The sequence below is a fragment of the Haplochromis burtoni genome, unplaced genomic scaffold (genome assembly GCF_018398535.1).
Source record: "Haplochromis burtoni strain Fernald_Lab_line unplaced genomic scaffold, NCSU_Asbu1 Contig_74, whole genome shotgun sequence".
In the NCBI taxonomy this organism is placed as follows: Eukaryota; Metazoa; Chordata; class Actinopteri; order Cichliformes; family Cichlidae; genus Haplochromis; species Haplochromis burtoni.
Window position 1 is genome coordinate 1,747,714 of NW_024582435.1, and position 24,473 is coordinate 1,772,186.

General features: G+C 43.9%; 2 protein-coding genes across 7 annotated transcripts in view; both read left to right on the plus strand.

The window, feature by feature from the left end:
* The window catches only part of lrp1bb (low density lipoprotein receptor-related protein 1Bb), a 262,657-nt gene that overhangs the window by 167,016 nt on the left and 71,168 nt on the right, over positions 1–24,473 (plus strand). For all 6 annotated transcript variants that reach the window (XM_042221787.1, XM_042221788.1, XM_042221783.1 and 3 more), the window contains 10 exons: positions 1,812–1,952; positions 2,047–2,172; positions 2,302–2,433; positions 8,955–9,089; positions 9,348–9,477; positions 10,253–10,379; positions 10,509–10,660; positions 11,359–11,483; positions 11,692–12,063; positions 15,623–15,812. In XM_042221787.1, the coding sequence (XP_042077721.1) occupies positions 1,812–1,952; positions 2,047–2,172; positions 2,302–2,433; positions 8,955–9,089; positions 9,348–9,477; positions 10,253–10,379; positions 10,509–10,660; positions 11,359–11,483; positions 11,692–12,063; positions 15,623–15,812 (1,630 nt within the window). The remainder of the gene's footprint in view (positions 1–1,811; positions 1,953–2,046; positions 2,173–2,301; positions 2,434–8,954; positions 9,090–9,347; positions 9,478–10,252; positions 10,380–10,508; positions 10,661–11,358; positions 11,484–11,691; positions 12,064–15,622; positions 15,813–24,473) is intronic.
* On the plus strand, positions 16,947–23,301 carry LOC121814695 (low-density lipoprotein receptor-related protein 1B-like). The gene is made up of 6 exons (XM_042221789.1): positions 16,947–18,151; positions 18,410–18,539; positions 19,314–19,440; positions 19,570–19,721; positions 20,420–20,544; positions 20,753–23,301. Exons 1-6 carry the CDS (start codon positions 18,043–18,045, stop codon positions 21,142–21,144), a joined length of 1,035 nt encoding a protein of 344 aa, XP_042077723.1. The 5' UTR covers positions 16,947–18,042; the 3' UTR covers positions 21,145–23,301.

Sequence of the window (24,473 nt, forward strand, 5' to 3'; positions counted from 1 at the left end):
CTTTTCATTTTGCCTTCATGTCTTAGTGATTGCTCGCGCTGGCTGTGAAAAGGTATAATGAAGGCACCGTTAGTGACACAAGTTTGACCCACTCGGTCCTAAGGCTCTGTAATAATTGGATTGGCTTGAGGGAGAAGAGAGGGCTTATTTCGGAAGGTGTGAGTGATCCATCAGCCGTGAATTGCCGGGGATCAAACTAGCAGTTGAGGTGGAAATTGAATATGATGTGCCACAAGCGAGCAATCGCACCTAGCCAGTGATCCCAACGGCATTAAATTAACACGGGGTGCAAAGCTAATCTCGGCTAGCGTGCCCTCCGGGGTGTAATGTTTTGTAAACTGCACGAAGACTGTCATTCCCACTCATGGGAATTTACCTGATTTGTGGAAGCGAGTTTTACATTTCTTTTAAGGATGGCATTCAGCCTAAAGCTATTAATGGAAGTGGGAATTGTTTCTGTGTGGGTGTGGGTGAGTGTGAGTGGGTGGGTGTGTGTGTGTGAGTGTGAGTGGTGTGGTGTGTGTGTGTGTGTGTGTGAGTTGTGTGTGGTGTGTGGCGTGTGTGTGTGTGTGAGGGTGGGTGTGTGAGTGGGTGTGTGCGGGTGTGTGTGGTGTGTGTGTGTGTGTGTGTGAGTGGGTGGGTGTGTGTGAGTGGGTGGGTGTGTGTGTGTGTGGTTGAATGCAGTGACACAAAACGTGCAAGAGAACTAAAGAACGCCGTGCCTTCCAGGAAGTGATGCTGGAAAATGTACAGGGCACATTTTCTAGATGGTACCTAACATATTGTCTTGGATGAGAATGCATCTGTCGTTTAAGTTGTGTGTGTTGTGTGGTTGCTAATCTAATTCAAGAGGGTGCTAAATTGCACCAGGTTGTGTCCAGGAGCAGCGCTGCTCTGAATGGTTGCATTAGCACAAAGCAGGAAAAAGAAATCTGCTGGTAATTGACATTGCTCTAAAGAAGGAGGCATTTAATGAGCGCTCGCTGCTGCTGCTGCTGCTGCTGCTCAGTAATTCCTCTGTTGGGGGTTTGTATGAAAATGCAAAGGTGATCCTCCGGCCTCCGCTGCTCTAAGCTTTTACAACATACAGTCTGTTATAGCCACATTTGTGTGACCTAATTATGGGGTATGTTGTAGATGTTCATTTTTGTGGTTTTATCCTTTCTAGAATGAGGTCATCTTCACCTGCCCTGATGTTTATCCTGGAAGGAGAGGACTCACTTAACTCCTTTTTACTTGTCACCTCAGTGGGATTGTAAAATGAGAAGTTCCTGTCACGCCTGTCGAGTAAATGGCAAAGCGCCTGGCGAGGACTGTGTGTCACTGATATCTGCTGAGGACAGAGGTGCTGGGCTTGGTGTGCAGCAGTCAGCAGCCCCGTTGGTCAAACAGCACATGCTGTATTTCTGTCTGTTTATAGGAATGCGATGCCCGTTTCAGTCGGTACTGGAAACGTTTGTCTTTCAAGTTCAAGGAAAAGCTTCAGTGGAGCTAAAAACCTTCCTGCAGTTCAAGGCTGAAACTCATCAACAGCGATGGGGCCGAGCGAGACAGGAAACCCACTTTTTAATCTGAAATCAGCTCAGAGAAGGCCTCAATTATTAACAGGCCTTAAGGAATAAGTGTGCCAGCTTTAGGAGATTAGAGTGCAGGCTGAAGCTCAGCATTTGCACTTTGAAGGATGGCATTCGCCTGCACTCTGCTTGTGTTTTCAAGAACTCATTTGTACCATGTTGTGAAAAAGAAAGGAAAACGCTCTTTGGCCTTGCTCTAAAAATGGAGTTAATTCAGATTTTCTTTGCTGGCTGCAGGTGGAAAACTCTGGTGGGCAGATGAGGAATCAGGACGGCTGGGAACGGTCACCAAGAGAGACGGGCGCAACCTTGTTGTTTTGAGAAATAAGACGGGTGGGGTGGTTCACATGAAGGTGTACGACAGGGACAGCCAGAAAGGTAAGCAGCCTCTCTCACGTGATTCACAGAGATGGACATGCCTGCTGATGGTGCGTCACTGTCGTCCGTTTGCTGGTTTTGTTTTAATAATCAGGAAGAAATCAGTGCCAAGTAAACAACGGAGGATGCTCGCAGCTGTGCTTCCCGACTTCAGAGAACACCCGCAGCTGCTCCTGCACCGTTGGCTACAACTTGCGTAGCGATCGCACGTCTTGCGAGGGTACGATTCCCAGTTTCTTTGAGCCTTTCGATAAATGAATAATCTCTACGTGCGTCAAAGGGCATTCGTGAGTTCTTGAGCTTTAATGCTTTTATCTGCGCTCTAATAGATCCCTCTGTGACTCTTTAGGTGTTGACTCATTTCTAATGTATTCCATCCATGAGGGAATCCGGGGAATTGCTCTTGACCCGAATGACAACAGCGAAGCCCTCATGCCCATCACAGGAACGCTTTTTGCTGTGGGAGTCGACTTTCACGCAGGTACGTGCAATCACATAAGAAGATAGTGGAGACCCGCTAAAGCGCGACGTTAGACGCTGAGAGCTTAAAGAATCTGACATTTTATTAAACCTACACACTTTATATTGCTCCTTGTTTTAAAGTCGTCTTTATCTGGAGCCGCTGCAGCTGTCCGCTCTGATCAGATCAGTACCAGTGTTACAATATTAAATACCCCTGATAAGTGAAGTGGATAGCATTATGCATGCCATTATAAGGCAGTGCTGGGGAGGCTCGAGTCCTGGCATTGATGTGGATACTTGGACTTGTACTACCTGACATACATGCAGACCCTGTGGTGCCTGGCACTCAAACCCAAATGTGTGCCCCAACAGGTCAGCATGGGGGGGACCTGCTCAGCAGTATGTTTGATACTCGAAGCAGCCGCAACCTGTGAAGGATTCTGGGAGCGTGAGATCTGTAACGGCAGAATGATGAAAAGATTCAGAATCAATAATAATTACTTATGTAAATATAAAGGTTTGTCTTTAAGTACTCAGTCAGAGGAATGCATTACTCCATCCCTGAACTGAGTCAAGTCTTAAAGCCCCAAAGGCTTAAGGACACAAGTGCATTGGCGTGCATTAGTCATAGCACCTGTACACAAACACTACACAGCTGCTGCCACACTCTCATATTCGCTTTATTTCCTCTTTCTTGAGTTATTAAAGAGAAGATAAAGATCTTTGTTGCTCTGGGCTTTGTGTGTCTTTTAAATAATGGTCGAGCTTAACTTTTCCAGATGAATGAGCACCTCATGAATAACATCCACCATTTTCCATGTAAACAATCCTAATCCAAAGAAATTCCCAAGATGCACCACAACATGAAGGTAGCATCACGTTGCAAAGCACAAACCAGCAGCTTGTGCTGATATTTGTTTCCTCTCACATGATTTATTATTCTAATAAAAGCTAGAAACATACCAGAGACCGGAAACGTCCGTTCTCTGCGATACGTGTAGGGTGCTGTCGAAGCATGATAACAGGTCTGTGGGGAAACTGTATAAAGGAGATTACATGCACAACAAACCACAAGTCCAAAAAAACACATACTGTATCCTGAAAATGTTGTTTGGCTAATTCCACATGCAGTCTGTGATTTCGCTCTCCTGTCACTGGCAGGGAAACAATTACCGAGTGAGTATTGTTTTATAAAATGGAAACATTTTTGATGCAGTGAACACCACACATGGAATTCTGCTCATTTCCTGCATTTTCATTTAAGTATTCCAACATTTGATAGCTTAGTTATTTTGTTTGTAGGTGAGGTTGGTCAGATAGGATGAATCCAACTCCTTGTCTCATTGTTCACTTTCTAAATCCTTGAATCTCCTCGATGTTAGCCCCTCCCACCAAAGATGTAAGCAAGGAAACAAGGAAGCGATAGATGAGGGGTGGAGTTAAGGCATTGTGCAGCAGCAGACGTGCTTTTCTCTCAGCCTTGTTCCAAGCCGTGTCAATTAAATGTGATGCGAGTCTTGGTTTGTTACAGCCTGCTGCTCTGTTTGATGATCTTAGATGTCATACTCACATCACAAATGGTGGAGGGAAGGTGTTATCATAAAAAATGAAACAACTTATAAATACAAAGGAACACTTGATTCATTTCTTTAGTCCTGCTCCTGACATGATTGATATATTTCATCCGTCACGCGTAAAAACACTTCCACACCTGTGCATCCTCAGCTTCTCTCTCCATCGTCTCTCCCAGATAGACCGGAATTGGGACATTTTTCAAAATGTGTAAGATTGATTTCTGGGTGTCGTGGAGGAGGACAGATGACAGGGGAGGTGACGGGGAGGGAGAAAATAGAGCAATGGGAAACCCTTATTGACTTTTGGCAGTCTTTTCACTCTTAATCTGATTCCACCACCACCTCCATTAAAGCCAAACTATCAAAAATCACAAAATTCGACTGTTCTTTGTAAACGAGCAGAGGACCACGTTCACTAATTAACTTTGTACGTCTTCAGGAGCCTGAGTAATATCCTCACAGGCTGCGATGTTGTACCTTTGCTCGAGTTTTTTAACCAGCTCCTTAACGCTCTGGTTTTCCATCATGTAAATGCAGCCATGCAGCGTTTCCTGGGATGTGGAGCTTGCATGCTCGTGGAGTCATCTGTTTACATCTAGGTCGCTCGTCACCAGCTGTTAGCTCCTTAGCAGCCTGGTTGTATTTGACGCTGTGTTTTTGCCTCGAGTGGTGAATCGTGTTTGTTGTTTGTACCTTCAGTGAGAACCGTTTTCTTTCTTCTATAAATGTCTACTTTAATGTTGGAGGCTGTTAAAATAACTCAATCTTTAGCTTCTAAATCATTATTCCAGCTGACACATCCCAGACAGCATCCTTATTGCATGCTGGCAAAGATAAACTCATTCACTGCTAGAGCAAAGATATCATTATATGATGTAAATCATGAATCATGTGAAAATGGTGCAAACTAATTGTTTACAAATATTCAGAATTCCCAAAACATCAAACCTGGTGAAGAAACTGAAGTAAGTGATGCCATTAGATTTAAAGTCTTAAAGGGTTCATTAAATCCATTTATTTCTTATTAAGAAAAACTTCTAAGAAGCTTGAAAAGACGGTGACTGGACTCGTTAAAGTTTAACTTAGAGAACCTTCTTTTTGAACTCCATAGACAGTGTTTCACAGCCTTTTGGATCCACGGCACATATTTCACATTAGAAAAATCACATGGCACACCACCAAACAAAAATGTGACAAAAAGCATATTGATCATTTTCCCCAGCGCACCAGACATAGTAGAATTGGCTCGGTTTGTCCCCACTATAGATTTTTTGCTTTCTTCTGATCACTACTCACGCTGGGCCTTTCCTGGGTCAGAGTTTTCACCAGGACCAGGTCAGACTGACTACTTTTTCTTTTCAGATATTTATCTATTAGGGGTGCAACCGTTCGATACAGTGCTTTCGGTTCGGTACGCATATGTATGGAACAATACAACATTTTTAATTTATTTTATCAACTTTCCTTCTGACGATGCTGTCTGTGTTGAGCGCTCAGTGAATCTGTGTTCGACTACTCCGCCCAGGCTGCACTGTCGAGTGCAGAGCCACTGAGCGCAGCGCAAGCTAGCAGGACAGAAGTTAAGCTGTCGTTGCAACATGGCAAACTGAACCTCCCCCACCCTCATTCAGATCTGGCCTTTGGAACTATTTTGGTTTTCATGTGACGTATGACCCTGAAGGTAAGCGTCATGGACTAAAGTAAAACAGTATGTTGGATGTGCCACGCATGCTCAATTACATGGGTGGGAACTAGTGCGTTAGCGCAGTTAGCTCGTTAACGTGTTCCAGCCCCACGCACGGGGTGATCCGCGGTAGCTCGTTAACGGAGATTTGCCGTGTTGTGGCGTTAACGTCATTTCAGATTAACGCTGACAGCACTAGTGGGAACACAACGAATATGACTGCACATTTACTCCGACATCATCCTAGTGCAAAGACAAGTGGAAGCAGACAAAAACAACAAGCAGCATGCTACAACTTTACCCGAGTCATTTAGACAGCCGTTAGCACAGGATTCTCCTTATGGGGACCTGATATGTTTAATATGCTGCTGAGAATATAGCCCAGAAGAAGCGGATAGTAGAGCTTTTATTTTGGAAAGAGCCATTTCTCTGTAATAAACTCTCTTTTCCAAAGATGAGGGATTTCTCCATCAGATTTATTATTTTATTACTTTGTTGTTTCAGCAACATTAAATTTAAAAACTGTACTTTTGAGTTAAAATATATATTTATAATTTTAATAAATGACAAATTAAAAAGGCATGAACATTTTTTTTGTATCGAAAAAATATCGAACCGTGACACCAAAGTATCGAACCGAATCGTGAATTTTGTGTATCGTTGCACCCCTATTATCTATAGGGGCTATTAGCTATTATGGGCAGTGTTGTTCTTCTTTGTCTTCTGTTTACTGGCAGTTGGCAACCATTTAATTAGAGCAGGTAGTTGTACTTAGGGCTGGGCCATATTATACCGTTCACGGTAATACCGGTATAATGTTAGGCAACGATAGGAAAATGAAATATCGCGATAGAATGGGAGTAAAACGCGCATGCGCAGTGCCTTTGTTTTCATACGCACATGGCCGATTGTTGAGTGAAACAGATGAACCAGAATTGGTTTGTAAAAATGGTGCAACTTCGTGATGTGGAACTGGTTTGGTGTTTGTCCGTCAGATACACGACAAAGCACATTTTTTTGCAGAACATGCAAGCGGGTCGTATGTCGTATTTGTCGGACTAAGATGCCCTTAAATCTGGGAGTAATCTGGGTCCTAAACTCCGTATGCTTCAGGTCAAACGAACACTGCAGCATCACTGAGAGTTAAAAACTGTCTAAATTCTTTCATCTTTAATAAAACGATCAGCATTGCTGCTTTACCAGGTGTAACTATGAAGTTTAACTTCCAGGCATCCATGAAAACAAAAGTTATTACATTTAACAGAGTTAGAAGTTAGCAGGAAGCTAGCGGAAGTTAGCTCGCTAGTTTCGCTAGTTACCTAAGCATGATATAGCATGTTCTGACTGAGAGATTTCTGAAAAAAATCAAACGTACAGCTCTGCTATCACTTCCAACATAAATGAAGACAGGAAACTAAACAGCAGTGACGTTTGTAGGGTTACTGAAGTTGGGCTAGCTGGTATATAATGATGTGCTACGTGATCGCTAGCGACACAGCTATGTTAGCATAACATAAACAGTGAAGCTGGAGGACGAACACTAACACTTTTCCACTTATAAAAGTTAACGTGAAGGTTCCTCATGGTTAGAGACAAATGCAATCGCATGGCAGGATGCTGTAAACGGACCAAACTTCAGTCAGGAGAACAACTGAGATAATCCATCCACAATACGAGGTTAGTCATTAATATACTGCAACAACATGGGAATAGAGCAGCTGCCAGAGAATTCAACATTAATGAATCAATGGTACAGAAGTGGAGGAAGCAAGAAGAATGAGTTTAATAAAGTTTGATTTATCTGACTGCTTTGTTTCGCTTAATGTGCCTTATAATCCCGTGCACCTTATGGTCCGAAAAATACGTACTGCACACTGCAGTTTAATGTTGCAAAGCACCTCTTTTTAACTTCAGTGGATATTATACATGGTTATGCTCAGGATATGTCAGCCCATTTCTACTGGAAATGCCTTTTGGTTAAACTTTCAGCAAGGAATTTGCATTTGCACTGTTACATTTTTATAAAGCTTTAATGTACATAAAAACCAGCTTCTTGTTTAAGTGAAAATAAATGGAAGGTTGTCTTTTTGCGCTAGTAATGTTGTGGAGTTGTATTTTGTCTCGCATCAATTATATCGTCAGTTATATCGTTATTGCAAATTTTCAAATATATATCAAATATTTTTGGCCATATCGCCCTGCTCTAGTTGTTCTGCCCTCTAGTGGTAGAGAAATAATTGTTCTACCCATTATTCACGCTGATCGCTTAGAGTACTAATGAGTTGGAACCAGATAATCTCCCACAGCACACCTGATCATTTCTCACAGCACACCTATGTTTGGGAAACACTGCCTCAGACGGCTATGACCTGGACAACTGCGAACCTTCGCAGACTTAAGAAAAAGTCTGAGTGCAGGGAAAAAGCCAAGTCAGGTCCCTCATTATACAGTAGTTACAAGTCAGTGACTCATCCCTCGACTATCTTGAAAACTTAAAACCTCGTTCTGAATCCGAGAGACCTCAGGGGTCGTTGGAAATCTTGAAGTGTGACCACGACTTTTGGAAAAGAGGAAATAACCTGAATATAAAATGAGATATTACTAAAGGACAGAACAAGATTGATGATGGTCCTCACCTTTATTATTTTGGACAGGTGAACACACAAATGTATTACTAAGCCCATCCAAGAACAGCAGTTGATAGCTCACACATAACATTTACATGTCATTATAGAGAATGGAGGTTGCTGGAGCAGAACAGATGAAATCCCTGCAGCTGTGTTATGTCATATATCATCTCTGTGTTAACAGAGTGTAAAGGCGGTGGGAATACGAACGTGCAATTAAACATATAACGCCAGCTACCCTCTTAACAACCTGTGCAGCCTAACTGACAATCATACAGAAAGATCCACTTGAAGACAAGAGTATAAAAAAGGCAAACCACGCTATTTTATTAGCTTATTTAACAGCGCCGTAAAATGATAACGGGCCCGTTACAGTTTTACCAACACCGTGTTTTGCATGGAGCCGTATTCTGCCCTGTAAAATTTTCCCAACATTTGCCTTTTCCATCCAGCAGCTGCATGTCAACAAGGACCTGTGCCTGAGTTGTTAGCGCTTCTGCTATCATGCTTTATTGTGTCACACAAAATCTGGTGAAATGGGCCATGATACAGTAAAATGTGCTTTCATGAGCTGCTTAGTTTGAGGGCACGGATACTGTTGTGGCAGCCGCTTTCATCACGTCTCCTATTATTAACCGTAGGGTGCATTTTGCAGGGAATGATACTGTGTACTGGACAGACATGGGACTGAACAGAATATCCCGAGCCAAACGTGACCAGACCTGGAGGGAGGACGTCATTACCACCGGCATCAGCCGTGTGGAAGGCATTGCTGTTGACTGGATCGCTGGTTAGTACCGTCACTGCTGGAGCCCTGGAGTCATTTCCACAGGCTGTCAAGTTTGTATCGATTGTTGAAAATTCACACTTTAGGTGCCACGCCTCTAGTTATAGCACCGAGTCGATGTCATTGTTGTGATCTGAATTGCCAAAAGCCATTAGGCTTTGGTGACAAAGTGCAGGCAAAGAACTGTGTCTTTAACTTCTGTGTCCTGGAGGATGAATTCTACTTTAATTACATGTATGAATATTGCTTCTTTCCAAACAGGCAACCTTTACTGGACAGACCACGGTTTCAATCTAATTGAAATCTCTCGCCTGAATGGTGCATATCGCTCAGTGGTCATATCAGAAGGACTCGATCAGCCCAGAGCCATCGCTGTACATCCACAGAAGGGGTAGGAAATGACTCTGTGCGTGTGTTTGTTTAGCCTACAATCAGTGCCATCTCTATACTTTTAGAAACCACTTACTGTAAACAGCAGATATATTAAATACATTTGCTGCTAAAACTAGAAACCAAACCAGGTCTTATTAAGCCAATTCTGGCTCATCGCATATTCGCTCAGTGGCCACTTTATCCAGTCAGCCTATTATGTGATACCACCATAGCTCACAGAACCCGTTAATATCAAATTCACAGAGCGAAAAAAATGGCTGACTTAGACTCTGGTGTGGCTGCTGTGTGCCAGACAGGCTTGTTTGGATCCGTCTAAAGCTTCAGATGTCCAAGGATGTTCACTTACAGCAGCACAGTAAAGCAGTCAGTCTCCAGTAAGCAGCACTTACTGACACGACGTTGCCAAGTGTGCTGACTTCTGCTGAGCCATGCAGATGGCAGGCTGTACCCGTCCTGCCTGCTGCCAGCATCCAGTGTGGCTCACGTTCATCCTCATAATACTGATCGCTCATTATTTTAATTATACAACCTATTTCAGAGATACTTGTCCACAATTTACCTCTTTTAAGAGAGTGGTGGAGAGTAAAGTGACATTTAGGGCAGCTTGCTTTGTCGAGGATAATTATATAAATGCATAAGAACATGTTACAATGTATCCAAATGTGCTCTAAGCATTAATATGCACCATACTACAAAGCAAATGTTACCTAAACAAAGATAAAAATGTTTTAAAAATCTACAGTTCAAATAATAAATGAGGTGTATCTGGGCAGATATCTGTTCTGGACCGAGTGGGGTCAGAACCCCTGCATCGGCCGTTCCCGCCTGGATGGATCAGACCAGGTTACCCTGGTCAGCTCGGGCATCACGTGGCCCAATGGAATTTCCATAGACTATGAGGTACAGTCGCACACAGACAATACATCATGTAGAGTACCTGTCTCCTTGCTCACCTTACAGTCTTGTGCCTAACATTTAACCATACAAAGAGCTGCAGTTTGTGTTATGCATTTTAAAATTACCTTCCAGGAAAATACATTATATTGGTGCGACGCACGCACGGATAAGATCGAGAGGATCAACCTTGAGACCGGTGAGAGCCGGGAGATTGTACTGTCAATGGCCAACGTAGACCTGTTCTCCGTGGCCGTGTTTGGGCCTTACATCTACTGGTCTGACAGGTAATTTGTTATTTTCTCAAATGCAAACTCTTGCATTTGCCTGCAAAGCCTTTATAGTAACCTGGCAGCGCCCTTCCCCTCCTTTCAAGGCTTCCAAGGAGAAATATTACACAGCAGGCGCAATCCTGTTTTTTTAATACTCCAGACAAGTATTAGTGTTTGTTTTAGGGTTTGACAAAGGTCTGAAATTAAAAACAAAATCAATCAAAATGTATTTCTATAGCACATTTAAAAAGACATCAAAGTGCTTCACACGAGTGCTGCAGGCGAATTCCAACAATAGACAAAGAAAAGAAGATAGAGTAATGGTTACAGTAACAACTACAGTTATGTAACACAAATGCAGACCAGGTGGAAGTCCAAACTAATTAGCTTCAAAGGCTACATTGAACAGGTGAGTTTTAAAGAGTGATTTAAACGATTCATTGGATTCTGACATGCGGATATCAAGTGGAAGATTATTCCAAAGTTCGGCAGCACGGTCCCCTCTAGTCTGTGATGATGACAGTGAAATAAAACTGAATTTAGATGTAGATTCTGATGTGTATAAAATGTCCTCAGTGCTGAGTTTTGTTTTAGTGTTTTCAGCTGAAAGGATGCCTCCTGCAGCATGTCTGTGTAACTTCCCCATCCTTCACCCCGCCACGCTCACACAGAGAACCTTATTATTGTTCTTCTCCGACTCTCCTGACTTTCAGGGCCCACTCGAACGGTTCAATCCGACGAGGCTTGAAGACGGATCCCAGTGAGGCTGTGACCATGAGGAGCGGTCTAGGGGTTAATTTGAAAGATGTGACGGTCTTCACCAGAGGCAGAGAAAAAGGTGCGTTTTCAAACATTATAGCCGCACAGTTTCACTTCCTGTCTCGTATTATGCTCGTAGATTTTTATGCAATCGAATTGCAAATTTGTGGCTCCCAGACCGTAGATTGGATTTTCATCTGACTTGTATAGGCGGGCCAATTTAAACGTGATTGCTCACAGCAGAAACGGCTGCCAGTGACTAATCAAACACATGTTGTGCTTTGAAGGCACCAACCCCTGTGCCAGAAGTAACGGAGGCTGCCAGCAGCTGTGCTTCCACCTGGGCAGCGGTCGCCGGACCTGCTCCTGTGCACACGGGCGCTTGGCAGAGGATGGCTTTGCCTGCGAGCGCTATGAAGGTTATCTACTCTACTCTGAAAGGACTATCCTGAAAAGCATCCACCTTTCTGATGAAAATGACCTCAACTCACCCGTGCAGCCTTTTGAAAATCCCGCTTTTTTCAAGAATGTCATAACACTGGCCTTTGACTACAGTCAGGAGACAGCTGGAGCCAACCGCATCTTTTTTAGCGATGTCCATTTTGGAAATATCCAGATGATTAACGACGACTGGACGGGAAGATCCATCATCGCAGAAAGTAAGTGGATTCCATATTGACAGCGTTTCTGTTATTTTATGTCATCTAACAAGTCCTCTGTGGGAAGCTGTAGGTCCACCACAGACGTTGAAGAGTGTGGTTTTCTGCAGTGTGGATTAGCCGTATTTGTCACACCGCGTCTTTGCTTGGTGTGTTTTCAGTCGGCAGTTTCATGTGCCTGACATCTGGAAGCTTGCACTTTATGCACAGAGCTGCATGTTTGTACACTCACTAATTTATCCGTCCTCACCTGTACCTGTTTTGGCTGTCTGCTGGGTTGCAAGCCATGAAAATGTAGTTTGACTGTAAAGTGGCACCGTGGCCGACGCTGCTCCGATGATCCGTCTGCTTGGAGGAAATAGTGCATCTTTCTCCTGTAGTTAGGAAACAGGGTTGTTAAGAAATCAGTGTAGCACTGATGTACATCAAGAGGGGCATTTCTTCTTCAATCAGTTTTTTTACTCTTTTACTCCTTTGAAAAGACCGAATCAGCCTGGTTTAAATGAACTATGTTCCAAGCTTTCTGCACACTGACTGAACATGGACCGATCTGCAGTCTGACTGGAGTCAGATGAGCAGCAGAAAGTCTCCGTTCTGCACAGCTCGCGTCCTCTGGCATTCAGTGACGTTTCCACAGGGAGCAGAGCTCAGCACCTTTCCACCGCCCCCTCGCACGGAGAGGCTGGCACAGTGTTACTGAGCCACTCTCACCCACCCCCGACCCATCTTTAGCGCTCCTGCTGAGGGAGCTTTCTGCTTATTTATTTATCTTCTAGAAATGAACAAGCGTTACCAAGAACCATCTGTCAGGATTTGTAAGTGTCCTTCACACCTTCAAACTTGTGAAATGCATAATGAAAGTGGTGATAATAATAATAATGCACGACAATACCACTGGAAACAAGCTCTTTTGATGCAGCCACAGTGCACAGAGAAATACCATCCTGTGGCCCTGCTGGTTCCTAATGAGTTTGTTTGTGTGTTGATTAAAAGCAGCACATCCACCTGCTCCGTACTTCTTTTCATGGACCACGTTTAGGCAGCGGTGGATCTACTTCTGCAGTATCTTCTCTTTTATTCTAAAAGTTTCTGCCTGAATCCTGTCATTGAGGAAAGGTGAAGATGTTAATCATCTATATTTCCCTAATTAAACTCTGTGTCCCCCATTAATTAGTCCCTCGCCTGGCCAACAATTTGAGAGAAACTCCAAGCTGCCAGACGGCTTTTATTGCAAGCTATTAATTAGTGGTCGGCTGACTCAGGTAGAGTCTTAAGTATTCTGGAGTTTGGTTTATGGGTTTTTATATACTGGGGTGCAGCCAGATTAACTCATACTGGCCACATGTTTGCCATTCAGACAGTTAGAATTGGCTCTGACAGACAAAAGCGTGACGGGAAAAATCACGAGACAATCGTTTGACAACTGAATTACTTTAATGTTCACTTAATTAATGTTTGTATCTTAGCTGTTCTTGATGGAGCCCATCAGAGGTCTCGTACCTGCAATCTGCTGGAGCTGCACTTCCACTGTTTGGGTTAGAATAATAATAATGGATTGCATTTATATACCACTATTCAGTCACTCTCACATTCACACACTGGTGGAGGCAGCTACAGGTGTAGCCACAGCTGCCCTGGGGCAGACTGACAGAAGCGAGGCAATCAGCCCCTCTGACCATCATCAGTAGGCGGCAGGTGAAGTGTCTCGCCCAAGGACACAACAACCGAGACTGTCCGAGCCGGGGCTCGAACCGGCAACCTTCCGATTACAAGACCAACTCCCAACTCGGTCGCTCCTAATGCTCCTGTCACCATTGGTCCCACGTTGGACTTTGCACATCTGCTCCAGCTGTTCCTTCAGCCCCTGGTACTCCTTTATTTTCTCTCTAATGTTGCTGGGATTTGCACGTCTATATTAACTACAGTCTTCTGCTCCTTGTCAGCTGCCACTATGCCTGGTTGGCTGACAATGAGCTGCTTATCTGTCTGAAACTTGAAGCCCCCCCCCGGGACTTTGGACTGTTGTTCTCGACCACCTTTGGTGGCGTCTCCTATCGGGACTTGGGAACATCTGAGACACATAGTCCATATGTGGCACAGATGTTTCTGTACAGCAGCGCTTAGTTTCACGGACCGGCCTTTAAGGTGTGGCGGATAAATACAAAATAAAATGATAGGACCGAGACAAAAACTGTGGGATTTTGTAAATATAATAATAAACGTGAATTCACTGAGTAGTTGTGTAACTTTATTAGCAGCGTCCTCCAGAAATGCACCAACAACATTGAGACTAACATCCTCCTCTCAGGTCGCTATGGTAACGCAGAAATATTTCTTTCAAAATAAGACACACAACTACATCACAGGAAACCGAGTTAACGATAAAAACCCTGAAAACCATAAATTTCACACCCGAGCCTCAACTCTCACAGCCCGGGACCAGACGAGTCATGGACCGGTACCAGGCCGTGGCCCGGGGGGTTGGGGACCGCTGGTGTGCACTATCCCAGCCTCTATGTGTACACGGCCCCAGCTAGCCTTACTTCCTGCTGCTATGTGTTGTTGGACAGTCTCCGGGGCACCTTTGCCTGATCTGAAGCCTGAGTCCTGACGGTTGGATCTTTAGAACAATAGCTGGTGTTTGGTATGTGTATGGGACTTACCAGGGAAACTGACCACTCTAGCATTAGTGCCTTGGATGTTGCACACCTTAATATGGTCTGTGTTGAGGATCCAGGATATACTGATGAGAAGTGGGCTCATGGACACATGGGTGGATATTTTCTGCTGGTGCTTTTGCTGTTGTTTGTTTTTAAAATCTTTCTCATCACTTTCATAACTTAGATCAACAATGCAGTTATTGTGACCTTACTTCTCCACAATAGTGATATTGAGAAACGCTGAAAGTCATATTCAGTCGATAAATCGAAGGGTAGAAAAAGAAAACTGCAGTGAGTAATCAAACATGAACATGACCAGATTCTCTGCTGAAAATCACGTCTCTCTGGAGGTTCCATCTCTGTCAGTCATATTCATGCAATAACAAGAGAGACTGCAAAGGTCTTTTCATATTCTATGTTTTGGAAATTGGTTTGCCATGAAAACACATTCGGTTCCTGAGTGACTTTAGCATCAACAAATAGCTGTCTGTCCAGTGTAGTGAGGCATGAAGTTATTTCCCTGTCAATCAGAAAAGAAACACGATCCCAATTCTAACACAATTGGAGCCTGCCATCTGTTACAAGCAAAGTCAGTACTTTCACACATTTATACACAACAGACAACTCTGAGGTTTGGAGCCCGAGATGACAGCGGCATATAGCTGGAATCTGCATTTACAGATAAATAAATGAACAATAAACGTAATGAATGCCAGCTCCAAAGTGATTATTTCTTTCGTTTTACTCTATGTGATGTTTTAGATGGGCGCTCTTGCTCTCCTACGATTCTTTTTCCCATGTGACTCAGTTATTCGCTAGAATAAAAAGGCAGACTCGTAACGCCGACTCTCATTCAGGTCACTTTGTTGCTCCGTGGTCTGATGTTTCTCTTGTTTCAGATGTGGGTTCAGTGGAAGGTCTGGCTTACCACAAAGGTTGGGACACTCTGTACTGGACCAGCTCCACTACATCCACCATCACCAGACAAACTGTGGACCAGAGTCAAGCGGGCGCCATCAGTAGGCAAGCTGTGGTGACGCTTTCAGAGGAGGACCACCCACACGTCCTGGCCCTGGATGAGTGTCAAAGGTCAGTCGTCTTTCTCATAATGCACTTTTCACCATTCGCTCATGCATCTGTTACTTAATGTGGGACTTTAGCTCAGAATATTATCTGCTTGGTATTTGAGGTGCTCCAAGTTTGATCACCACAAAGGTGATTGTTCTCAAGGACAGTTTTGCTCCTGTCATGCCACGCGCGGCATTCCAGTCACATTATCACGCTGCCAGTTCTATTTCATGGTTCAAGAGCGTATATAACAACATAAACCAGTCATGAGTATTTAATGGGGGTGAGCGGTTCTAGTTTAATTATTGCAGTGCAGCACCTCAACCATCTAGTTATGCGTTACACATAACCTCTTACTTATGTTACATGTTATGTGTAATACTGTGAGCTGTGACTCAGGCAGTGAGTCCTTGCTGTGCTCGGCCTGCGCTCTGTTTCAACATCGCTCATCTTTACAGGTGGTTGTAAAGGCCTGATGTTGAATTAGGAGCAGTGGGCAGCTGTTTCTGCAGAGTTTTGCCCTTTTGTGCAATAAACTCACTGCTCAGAAGTACATGCCCCTTCCTGTTGGCTTCCTGCTTGCTTCCTGTTTGCTTCCTGTTGGCCTCCTCTTGGCTTCCTGTTTGCCTCCTGTTTGCTTCCTGTTTGCTTCCTGTTGGCTTCCTGTTTACTTCCTTTTCGTTTCCTGTTGGCTTCATGTTTGCTTCCTGTTGGCTTCCTGTTGGCCTCCTCTTGGCTTCCTGTTTGCCTCCTGTTTGCTTCCTGTTTGCCTCCTGTTTGCTTCCTGTTGGCTTCCTGTTTGCTGCAGTGTTTTAGATCAGCGAACAAATTGTAATATTAGACAAAAATAACAGTAAATACAAAATGGAGTTTTTACATAATGGTTTAAAAAATATGATTTTCTATTGATAAATAATTTCATTGATTAATTTGAAAAAGCTGATTAAACCTGCCCATGTGAAAAAGTAATGACCCAATAAACATTATAACTGGTTGTTTCGCTCTTGGCAGCTAGATGTCATTTCTGCTCTTTGTTGTCATTGAACCCTGAACTCTGAGGCCTGCAGGTCTGTTCTGGGTTCTTCTGTGACCTCCTGGATGAGTCGTTGATGGACTCTTGGAGTCATTTTGGTAGGCTGGCTGCTCCCGGTTGTTCTGCCCTCTAGTGGTAGAGAAATAATTGTTCTACCCATTATTCACGCTGATCGCTTAGAGTACTAATGAGTTGGAACCAGATAATCTCCCACAGCACACCTGATCATTTCTCACAGCACACCTATGTTTGGGAAACACTGCCTCAGACGGCTATGACCTGGACAACTGCGAACCTTCGCAGACTTAAGAAAAAGTCTGAGTGCAGGGAAAAAGCCAAGTCAGGTCCCTCATTATACAGTAGTTACAAGTCAGTGACTCATCCCTCGACTATCTTGAAAACTTAAAACCTCGTTCTGAATCCGAGAGACCTCAGGGGTCGTTGGAAATCTTGAAGTGTGACCACGACTTTTGGAAAAGAGGAAATAACCTGAATATAAAATGAGATATTACTAAAGGACAGAACAAGATTGATGATGGTCCTCACCTTTATTATTTTGGACAGGTGAACACACAAATGTATTACTAAGCCCATCCAAGAACAGCAGTTGATAGCTCACACATAACATTTACATGTCATTATAGAGAATGGAGGTTGCTGGAGCAGAACAGATGAAATCCCTGCAGCTGTGTTATGTCATATATCATCTCTGTGTTAACAGAGTGTAAAGGCGGTGGGAATACGAACGTGCAATTAAACATATAACGCCAGCTACCCTCTTAACAACCTGTGCAGCCTAACTGACAATCATACAGAAAGATCCACTTGAAGACAAGAGTATAAAAAAGGCAAACCACGCTATTTTATTAGCTTATTTAACAGCGCCGTAAAATGATAACGGGCCCGTTACAGTTTTACCAACACCGTGTTTTGCATGGAGCCGTATTCTGCCCTGTAAAATTTTCCCAACATTTGCCTTTTCCATCCAGCAGCTGCATGTCAACAAGGACCTGTGCCTGAGTTGTTAGCGCTTCTGCTATCATGCTTTATTGTGTCACACAAAATCTGGTGAAATGGGCCATGATACAGTAAAATGTGCTTTCATGAGCTGCTTAGTTTGAGGGCACGGATACTGTTGTGGCAGCCGCTTTCATCACGTCTCCTATTATTAACCGTAGGGTGCATTTTGCAGGGAATGATACTGTGTACTGGACAGACATGGGACTGAACAGAATATCCCGAGCCAAACGTGACCAGACCTGGAGGGAGGACGTCATTACCACCGGCATCAGCCGTGTGGAAGGCATTGCTGTTGACTGGATCGCTGGTTAGTACCGTCACTGCTGGAGCCCTGGAGTCATTTCCACAGGCTGTCAAGTTTGTATCGATTGTTGAAAATTCACACTTTAGGTGCCACGCCTCTAGTTATAGCACCGAGTCGATGTCATTGTTGCGATCTGAATTGCCAAAAGCCATTAGGCTTTGGTGACAAAGTGCAGGCAAAGAACTGTGTCTTTAACTTCTGTGTCCTGGAGGATGAATTCTACTTTAATTACATGTATGAATATTGCTTCTTTCCAAACAGGCAACCTTTACTGGACAGACCACGGTTTCAATCTAATTGAAATCTCTCGCCTGAATGGTGCATATCGCTCAGTGGTCATATCAGAAGGACTCGATCAGCCCAGAGCCATCGCTGTACATCCACAGAAGGGGTAGGAAATGACTCTGTGCGTGTGTTTGTTTAGCCTACAATCAGTGCCATCTCTATACTTTTAGAAACCACTTACTGTAACAGCAGATATATTAAATACATTTGCTGCTAAAACTAGAAACCAAACCAGGTCTTATTAAGCCAATTCTGGCTCATCGCATATTCGCTCAGTGGCCACTTTATCCAGTCAGCCTATTATGTGATACCACCATAGCTCACAGAACCCGTTAATATCAAATTCACAGAGCGAAAAAAATGGCTGACTTAGACTCTGGTGTGGCTGCTGTGTGCCAGACAGGCTTGTTTGGATCCGTCTAAAGCTTCAGATGTCCAAGGATGTTCACTTACAGCAGCACAGTAAAGCAGTCAGTCTCCAGTAAGCAGCACTTACTGACACGACGTTGCCAAGTGTGCTGACTTCTGCTGAGCCATGCAGATGGCAGGCTGTACCCGTCCTGCCTGCTGCCAGCATCCAGTGTGGCTCACGTTCATCCTCATAATACTGATCGCTCATTATTTTAATTATACAACCTATTTCAGAGATACTTGTCCACAATTTACCTCTTTTAAGAGAGTGGTGGAGAGTAAAGTGACATTTAGGGCAGCTTGCTTTGTCGAGGATAATTATATAAATGCATAAGAACATGTTACAATGTATCCAAATGTGCTCTAAGCATTAATATGCACCATACTACAAAGCAAATGTTACCTAAACAAAGATAAAAATGTTTTAAAAATCTACAGTTCAAATAATAAATGAGGTGTATCTGGGCAGATATCTGTTCTGGACCGAGTGGGGTCAGAACCCCTGCATCGGCCGTTCCCGCCTGGATGGATCAGACCAGGTTACCCTGGTCAGCTCGGGCATCACGTGGCCCAATGGAATTTCCATAGACTATGAGGTACAGTCGCACACAGACAATACATCATGTAGAGTACCTGTCTCCTTGCTCACCTTACAGTCTTGTGCCTAACATTTAACCATACAAAGAGCTGCAGTTTGTGTTATGCATTTTAAAATTACCTTCCAGGAAAATACATTATATTGGTGCGACGCACGCACGGATAAGATCGAGAGGATCAACCTTGAGACCGGTGAGAGCCGGGAGATTGTACTGTCAATGGCCAACGTAGACCTGTTCTCCGTGGCCGTGTTTGGGCCTTACATCTACTGGTCTGACAGGTAATTTGTTATTTTCTCAAATGCAAACTCTTGCATTTGCCTGCAAAGCCTTTATAGTAACCTGGCAGCGCCCTTCCCCTCCTTTCAAGGCTTCCAAGGAGAAATATTACACAGCAGGCGCAATCCTGTTTTTTTAATACTCCAGACAAGTATTAGTGTTTGTTTTAGGGTTTGACAAAGGTCTGAAATTAAAAACAAAATCAATCAAAATGTATTTCTATAGCACATTTAAAAAGACATCAAAGTGCTTCACACGAGTGCTGCAGGCGAATTCCAACAATAGACAAAGAAAAGAAGATAGAGTAATGGTTACAGTAACAACTACAGTTATGTAACACAAATGCAGACCAGGTGGAAGTCCAAACTAATTAGCTTCAAAGGCTACATTGAACAGGTGAGTTTTAAAGAGTGATTTAAACGATTCATTGGATTCTGACATGCGGATATCAAGTGGAAGATTATTCCAAAGTTCGGCAGCACGGTCCCCTCTAGTCTGTGATGATGACAGTGAAATAAAACTGAATTTAGATGTAGATTCTGATGTGTATAAAATGTCCTCAGTGCTGAGTTTTGTTTTAGTGTTTTCAGCTGAAAGGATGCCTCCTGCAGCATGTCTGTGTAACTTCCCCATCCTTCACCCCGCCACGCTCACACAGAGAACCTTATTATTGTTCTTCTCCGACTCTCCTGACTTTCAGGGCCCACTCGAACGGTTCAATCCGACGAGGCTTGAAGACGGATCCCAGTGAGGCTGTGACCATGAGGAGCGGTCTAGGGGTTAATTTGAAAGATGTGACGGTCTTCACCAGAGGCAGAGAAAAAGGTGCGTTTTCAAACATTATAGCCGCACAGTTTCACTTCCTGTCTCGTATTATGCTCGTAGATTTTTATGCAATCGAATTGCAAATTTGTGGCTCCCAGACCGTAGATTGGATTTTCATCTGACTTGTATAGGCGGGCCAATTTAAACGTGATTGCTCACAGCAGAAACGGCTGCCAGTGACTAATCAAACACATGTTGTGCTTTGAAGGCACCAACCCCTGTGCCAGAAGTAACGGAGGCTGCCAGCAGCTGTGCTTCCACCTGGGCAGCGGTCGCCGGACCTGCTCCTGTGCACACGGGCGCTTGGCAGAGGATGGCTTTGCCTGCGAGCGCTATGAAGGTTATCTACTCTACTCTGAAAGGACTATCCTGAAAAGCATCCACCTTTCTGATGAAAATGACCTCAACTCACCCGTGCAGCCTTTTGAAAATCCCGCTTTTTTCAAGAATGTCATAACACTGGCCTTTGACTACAGTCAGGAGACAGCTGGAGCCAACCGCATCTTTTTTAGCGATGTCCATTTTGGAAATATCCAGATGATTAACGACGACTGGACGGGAAGATCCATCATCGCAGAAAGTAAGTGGATTCCATATTGACAGCGTTTCTGTTATTTTATGTCATCTAACAAGTCCTCTGTGGGAAGCTGTAGGTCCACCACAGACGTTGAAGAGTGTGGTTTTCTGCAGTGTGGATTAGCCGTATTTGTCACACCGCGTCTTTGCTTGGTGTGTTTTCAGTCGGCAGTTTCATGTGCCTGACATCTGGAAGCTTGCACTTTATGCACAGAGCTGCATGTTTGTACACTCACTAATTTATCCGTCCTCACCTGTACCTGTTTTGGCTGTCTGCTGGGTTGCAAGCCATGAAAATGTAGTTTGACTGTAAAGTGGCACCGTGGCCGACGCTGCTCCGATGATCCGTCTGCTTGGAGGAAATAGTGCATCTTTCTCCTGTAGTTAGGAAACAGGGTTGTTAAGAAATCAGTGTAGCACTGATGTACATCAAGAGGGGCATTTCTTCTTCAATCAGTTTTTTTACTCTTTTACTCCTTTGAAAAGACCGAATCAGCCTGGTTTAAATGAACTATGTTCCAAGCTTTCTGCACACTGACTGAACATGGACCGATCTGCAGTCTGACTGGAGTCAGATGAGCAGCAGAAAGTCTCCGTTCTGCACAGCTCGCGTCCTCTGGCATTCAGTGACGTTTCCACAGGGAGCAGAGCTCAGCACCTTTCCACCGCCCCCTCGCACGGAGAGGCTGGCACAGTGTTACTGAGCCACTCTCACCCACCCCCGACCCATCTTTAGCGCTCCTGCTGAGGGAGCTTTCTGCTTATTTATTTATCTTCTAGAAATGAACAAGCGTTACCAAGAACCATCTGTCAGGATTTGTAAGTGTCCTTCACACCTTCAAACTTGTGAAATGCATAATGAAAGTGGTGATAATAATAATAATGCACGACAATACCACTGGAAACAAGCTCTTTTGATGCAGCCACAGTGCACAGAGAAATACCATCCTGTGGCCCTGCTGGTTCCTAATGAGTTTGTTTGTGTGTTGATTAAAAGCAGCACATCCACCTGCTCCGTACTTCTTTTCATGGACCACGTTTAGGCAGCGGTGGATCTACTTCTGCAGTATCTTCTCTTTTATTCTAAAAGTTTCTGCCTGAATCCTGTCATTGAGGAAAGGTGAAGATGTTAATCATCTATATTTCCCTAATTAAACTCTGTGTCCCCCATTAATTAGTCCCTCGCCTGGCCAACAATTTGAGAGAAACTCCAAGCTGCCAGACGGCTTTTATTGCAAGCTATTAATTAGTGGTCGGCTGACTCAGGTAGAGTCTTAAGTATTCTGGAGTTTGGTTTATGGGTTTTTATATACTGGGGTGCAGCCAGATTAACTCATACTGGCCACATGTTTGCCATTCAGACAGTTAGAATTGGCTCTGACAGACAAAAGCGTGACGGGAAAAATCACGAGACAATCGTTTGACAACTGAATTACTTTAATGTTCACTTAATTAATGTTTGTATCTTAGCTGTTCTTGATGGAGCCCATCAGAGGTCTCGTACCTGCAATCTGCTGGAGCTGCACTTCCACTGTTTGGGTTAGAATAATAATAATGGATTGCATTTATATACCACTATTCAGTCACTCTCACATTCACACACTGGTGGAGGCAGCTACAGGTGTAGCCACAGCTGCCCTGGGGCAGACTGACAGAAGCGAGGCAATCAGCCCCTCTGACCATCATCAGTAGGCGGCAGGTGAAGTGTCTCGCCCAAGGACACAACAACCGAGACTGTCCGAGCCGGGGCTCGAACCGGCAACCTTCCGATTACAAGACCAACTCCCAACTCGGTCGCTCCTAATGCTCCTGTCACCATTGGTCCCACGTTGGACTTTGCACATCTGCTCCAGCTGTTCCTTCAGCCCCTGGTACTCCTTTATTTTCTCTCTAATGTTGCTGGGATTTGCACGTCTATATTAACTACAGTCTTCTGCTCCTTGTCAGCTGCCACTATGCCTGGTTGGCTGACAATGAGCTGCTTATCTGTCTGAAACTTGAAGCCCCCCCCCGGGACTTTGGACTGTTGTTCTCGACCACCTTTGGTGGCGTCTCCTATCGGGACTTGGGAACATCTGAGACACATAGTCCATATGTGGCACAGATGTTTCTGTACAGCAGCGCTTAGTTTCACGGACCGGCCTTTAAGGTGTGGCGGATAAATACAAAATAAAATGATAGGACCGAGACAAAAACTGTGGGATTTTGTAAATATAATAATAAACGTGAATTCACTGAGTAGTTGTGTAACTTTATTAGCAGCGTCCTCCAGAAATGCACCAACAACATTGAGACTAACATCCTCCTCTCAGGTCGCTATGGTAACGCAAATATTTCTTTCAAAATAAGACACACAACTACAACACGGGAAAAGACCCAGGGAAACCGAGTTAAGGTTGTCTTTTTGCGCTAGTAATGTTGTGGAGTTGTATTTTTTCTCGCATCAATTATATCGTCAGTTATATCGTTATCGCAAATTTTCAAATATATATCGTGATAAATATTTTTCTGGCCATATCGCCCTGCTCTAGCTTCAGCACTGTTCCAGGTTCTCTCCATGTGTGGATAAAGACTCTCACTGTGGCTCAGTGGAGACACAAAGCCTCTGTAACCTTGTCCAGACGGATAGATACCAGCGACTTGTTTCTCAGCAGATTACGACATAATGTGTTGATGATCTGAAACAAGTGTGTGAGTGCGACAAATACGAAAAACAAACAAAGGAAATGAAGACATCAGGAAGGGGGGAAACTTTTCCACATCACAGTACACCTGAACCTTTTTCCACGTCCACGAGCTGAAGTCAGCTGATTACTGTTCAAGGAAAAGAATTATTGATGATTTTCTTCAATCCATCGATCATCATAATTGAAGAGCCTTTGTAATGCAAGTCATGACAGAATCGTAACTGTTATGTGGTTAGTGAGTTAGTACAGTCATGCATTGCTCCATCATGCCGGCGCTGCCTGTTACACATTTTCATTAGAAGTACAGCTGACAACTATAATGCATCGCGCTCAGGTTTCTCCAGAAAGTCTGTAAATAAATTACACTTGATTCAGAAGGCTGTTGCCAGTTTTAACTAGATCATATTACTGCTGTTTTAAAATCCATATACTGCCATCCTATTAGTTGTAGGACACATTTTATGACCCCCGTTCTTGTCTATAAATCTATGCATGGAGGTGACTCTTGACATGGTGCCAAGATGTGCCGAAAACAGAGTCTGAAATCCAGAGCGTGCCTGCTGCTCGCCATGAAGACCTGCGGTCACACAAACGGTCGCTTCCTGGATCTTTGCACTACAACACTGACGTGCTGCCTCTGCTCTGCTGTAGTACTACTGTAGTACT